We start from the raw sequence: 4,764 nt of genomic DNA, 5'->3' as shown, positions 1-4,764 counted from the left end.
CGCTCCTGTGTCATCACAAGCCCAATAAATGGGTGAGAAATTAAAAAAAGCTGCAGCCCTGAGGCAAAATGCCTGTCTTGACACAATCTCATCACCAGACATTATTAGTAGCCTCGGATCGATTGTCTCTATAAGTTGTGGCAGATGAAATGTCATATCATTAGTCTTACAGCAGCTTCCACTCTTCCATAATTATCCCTCTATCATTTCTAATGAAGGAACCATGATGATGTGTCACATATGCAGCGACACTGCAGTCATCTGTGATAGACTGATGTCACTTTACTGGAGAGAAAAAGATGAATTGAGAGAGAGAGAGGGAGAGTGAACTATGAAGTGCATTTCACTGCAGATCTCAGCACAACAGCGGTGTCACTTTTATGCCAAAAAATAAATAAAAAAACTGGCATTAAGTTTTATATCGTCAAGTGTTCAAGTGTTTCTCTGGATCAAACAGCTCCTCACGTATGTCGTCCTCCTCCTCTCAACAAAAGTCTCTGTCACTTTACTGCTTTGACATGAGGCAGCTTTTATCCAGACGTACAATGTGAAGGTTTAACCGTCATTTGATACATCCCACATGCTTGAGAGTCCCGTGGGGATACCACGAGTTGGTTAACATTCAGACAGAATATATGACTTTTATTAAAAACCTTTTAGTAATCAGTTTGTTTCTTCTGACCTCTTCCTCACTTCTTTTCTGTCTGAACCTCCTATCCCAGGTGCTGAAGTCCCTCGCCCGTATCGAGGGTCGTCCCGGCGCCTCTCTCCCACCCATGGACTTCAAGGCCCTGGAGGTGGGACTCCGCGCTGCACACGGGGATGAAATCACCCCCGAAGACGTGATGTCAGCAGCCATGTACCCCAAGGTGTTCCAAGAGTTCAAGGAATTCACTGGTGAGTGGGCAAAACCAGAGTAGATTAAAAAGGGGAATCAACTAATTGTTTTATTTGAATCTTTAATTAGTGTGCATTTGATCAAATTGGATCTGTTGTATGGAACAGTCACACACACACACACAAACACACACTCCTCATTTGTATCATTACTGAGGCTTGAAATTAGCATCCAGCTTTAAGTCAGGAAGACTTCTAAAGTTCTACCATCAGGTGCAAATGATGTCAATAGAAAACACAATCCCGCTTCAGATTCAGGGAAGAGTGCAGTTCCCAAAGTGGAAACGACACAAAACAAGGGATGGTGAATTTAAATAATGCACACATGTAGAAACCAGAACAGCAAGAAGTGGTGCTATAGGAGCATAATCAGCAGAACCAGGAACAGCATGTTGTAGCTGGAGCATTTTGAAGTGCAGGCCGTCAGCAGCAGCAGGAGGCAGGAGAAGGCTGTGATGCTCCAAGTTTAATCGGAATCCTTCTGCAGGACTCAAATTTCAAACTTGTCTGGAAGTTGTTTGAAGCAGCTACTGTAAGATTCAGCTGCCTGGATTAAAGCGAGCTTAATTGTTGCTTTGAGGAGTGAGGAAATGTTGCCATTAAACCGGTAGGGAGGATTCGTGAGGAGCTTTAATTAGTGTGCAGCTGTTCCTTCCCTGCTGAAGACTGAACGCACCCTGACCCTGATCTTAACTCGGCCTCTTTAAATTCCATTGGGGTGATGCTGTTCCTGAACTAGCCCCCCCTTGATTTCTCCAGGTCTTAAAGTGGTTGCGTGTCATATACAGTCCTGTGTGTATGAAAGTGGAGTTTAATAGATCGTTAGCTAACACGTGCCTGTCGTACAGTATGATTTTGATCGAGAAGGCCACCTCTGTTTCTCCTTCCCCAGCTAACTTTGGTCCAGTGGACTGTCTCAACACCAGGCTGTTCCTGGACGGACCCAAGATCGCCGAGGAGTTTGAGGTGCACAACTTTCTACTAGACACCCTTTTACATTATAAGATCAGTGGTTCAAAGGGGAACTCCACTCATTTCTCAGAGTAAGAGCATTTCTAACAGAAACCCCATTGCTTAGATGGACTGGTTGTAGGGTTCACCAGACAGGAAGGGTCTAATGAAAAGCTGCTGCATTATGGGAAGTGCAGGATGCAGTGTTTTGGTGCTTGACCTACGGTATACTGGGAACTAAAAGACAGGATATCTTGGCTTTTGCAGCACATAGTTTGACCTTTTCATTTTTTGGAAGTTCCTCTTTTTTATGGAAATGCAGTACTCATTCAAATGAACTGATACTGTCATACTCTACTAACATTGGCCATTTTTTTAAAGGTCCCATGACTTTTATATAGACCTTAGTGGTCCCTAATGCTGTATCTGAAGTCTCTTTATATAGACCGAGTGGTCCCTAATACTGTATCTGAAATCTCTTATATAGACCTTAGTGGTCCCTAAGCTGTATGAAGTCTTTATATAGACCTTAGTGGTCCTATACTGTATCTGAAGTCTCTATATAGACCTTAGTGGTCCCTAATGCTGTATCTGAAGTTCTTTATATAGACCTTAGTGGTCCCTAATACTGTATCTGAAGTCTCTTTATATAGACCTTAGTGGTCCCTAATACTGTATCTGAAGTCTCTTTTATAGACCTTAGTGGGCCCTAATACTGTATCTGAAGTCTCTTTATATAGACTTAGTGGTCCCATTACTGTATCTGAAGTCTCTTATATAGACCTTAGTGGTCCCTAATACTGTATCGAGTTCTTTAATAGACCTAGTGGTCCCTAAACTGTATCTGAAGTTCTTATATAGACCTTAGTGGTCCCTAATACTGATATCTGAAGCTCTTTTATATAGACCTTAGTGGTCCCTAATACTGTATCTGAAGTCTCTTTATATAGACCTTAGTGGTCCCTAATACTGTATCTGAAGTCTTTTTTTATATAGACCTTAGTGGTCCCTAATACTGTATCTGAAGTCTCTTTATATAGACCTTAGTGGTCCCTAATACAGTATCTGAAGTCTCTTTTATATAGACCTTAGTGGTCCCTAATACTGTATCTGAAGTCTCTTTTATATAGACCTTAGTGGTCCCCTAATACTGTATCTGAAGTCTCTTTTATATAGACCTTAGTGGTCCCTAATACTGTATCTGAAGTCTCTTTTATATAGACCTTAGTGGTCCCCTAACTACCAAACGCCACCGAAGCACAGCGACCCTTTGATGGCGCTGTCACTTGTACGTCCCCCGGATCATTGATCTGATTGGTTGAAGGACTATCCAACACTGCTTTGGTGCTGTTTGAGGCAAAGTGCTGCTAATACAGTGGGGAAGGCTGAGATATTAACACTTAGCAGGGGAACAACCAACAGCTTTCCTGACCAGATTAATTTAGTCCCATGATGTTTGAGATCGAGCCAGTGGAAGGCATAGGGGCCCATACCTCAGACCAAAATATAAGATAACCGTTACACATCACTAAAGCTTGTACCGTAACAGGGAGGCAGCTGAACATGCAGTCTAATGTAGGAATAAAACAAATGAGTTGAATTGGTTTCCATGCAAGCAAATTAGTGGACCACAGGAATGTAACAAAGTCCTGGTGAAAGGACATAATAATTATAATAATTAGCTGTCACTTGTGACTGGCTAACACAGCTACCTGTTAGCCAACACGCTACCTACAGTATTCATCCACAGTAAATAGTGGAATTTCTCCTTTAAGTCAAAGCATTTAAATAAATAGCAAGGGAAAAGTCGTCCTGTTTTATCAACGGTTAATAGTTCATGTTGAAGTGATGCACGTGTACAGCCTGTTTGAGTTACATAATAGAGTTCAGCTTTGTGGCTTTGTTGAGTTTATATTTATTCAAATACAAGAGCTAAAACATCTTTCTCAAACAGGGGAACTTCATCATGTTCAAAGTTGTTCCACGTTTGAAAGACATTTACATTTTGTGAGGTATCATATTGAAAGGAAACGCTGTCATTATCCACTTAGCTTTCTTTATAAATCCTTTTTAAAGTGCCCTTTTGTGTTTCTGATTAAAAAAATATATATATCAAGACAGCCGAGCCACATGTTACCTTTCACCATTTTCACAAGGCTCCTAAACTCCCTTCCCACTCATCTCTCCACCACTTCTAAGAATAATTCCAGTAAAACCCTGACATACATCATTAATTATGAATCAGCGTCTTCCTTCTGCATCCCTCTCCTTTTGTTTTTAAATATTTCCCTCCTTGATTCTCTCATAATGACTAACGCACAGATTTAACTGACAGTGATTTAGAGCGGCCAAAGGCAAACATGTTTAATTAGTGCTTCATTTCGCTGCAGGAAAATGGTTCTAGGCTGCTGGTAATTGATTTTTTTATTATGGGGGACATGAGCAGCTCTGCTGCTGTAGTATTATGAAAGAATCAGGAGCAGCAGCAGTCAGGCGGATCTAGTACTGACTCCAGACCACCAACCCCTGGCTAGAATAAGTCCTTCTAGTTCTGTCAAGACTCAGCTTCAGCACCTTTTGAATATATTAGTTTGGAACCACATGTGGGTGTGTGCTGTGCCATTCTTTTCAAATTCCTACTGCATACTAAATGGTTGGCTAAAAAAACCTAAATGCTAAAATATGGCAACAGAACACTTAAAGCTCCAGTAACTACCCAACTTGCCCATGGCAGTTTTGGCTGGCCATGCAGTAAAATAGATTTTCCAACCATCCCTCATTTAAAAGGAGAAGCCTTGTTTTTAACCCGTCTTAGCTCTCCCTGACTCTAGCTCTCTCTCCCAAAGTGGAAGACGTGTCATTCAGACATTTCCCAAATGAACAACTGTTGTTTTTGTTTTTCCACCCTCACTATCT

At 41.4% G+C, this 4,764-nt stretch overlaps 1 protein-coding gene across 1 annotated transcript in view; it reads left to right on the top strand.

The window, feature by feature from the left end:
• Nucleotides 1-4,764, top strand: part of pcxb (pyruvate carboxylase b) — a 280,578-nt gene that overhangs the window by 268,414 nt on the left and 7,400 nt on the right. The window contains exons 23-24 of the mRNA XM_032511564.1: nt 723-897; nt 1,790-1,863. Coding sequence (XP_032367455.1) covers nt 723-897; nt 1,790-1,863 — 249 coding nt within the window. The remainder of the gene's footprint in view (nt 1-722; nt 898-1,789; nt 1,864-4,764) is intronic.

The sequence above is a fragment of the Etheostoma spectabile genome, unplaced genomic scaffold (genome assembly GCF_008692095.1).
Source record: "Etheostoma spectabile isolate EspeVRDwgs_2016 unplaced genomic scaffold, UIUC_Espe_1.0 scaffold394, whole genome shotgun sequence".
Classification (NCBI taxonomy): Eukaryota; Metazoa; Chordata; class Actinopteri; order Perciformes; family Percidae; genus Etheostoma; species Etheostoma spectabile.
The sequence above is the reverse complement of the archived record's forward strand: the minus strand, read 5'-3'. Positions and strand labels throughout refer to the sequence as shown.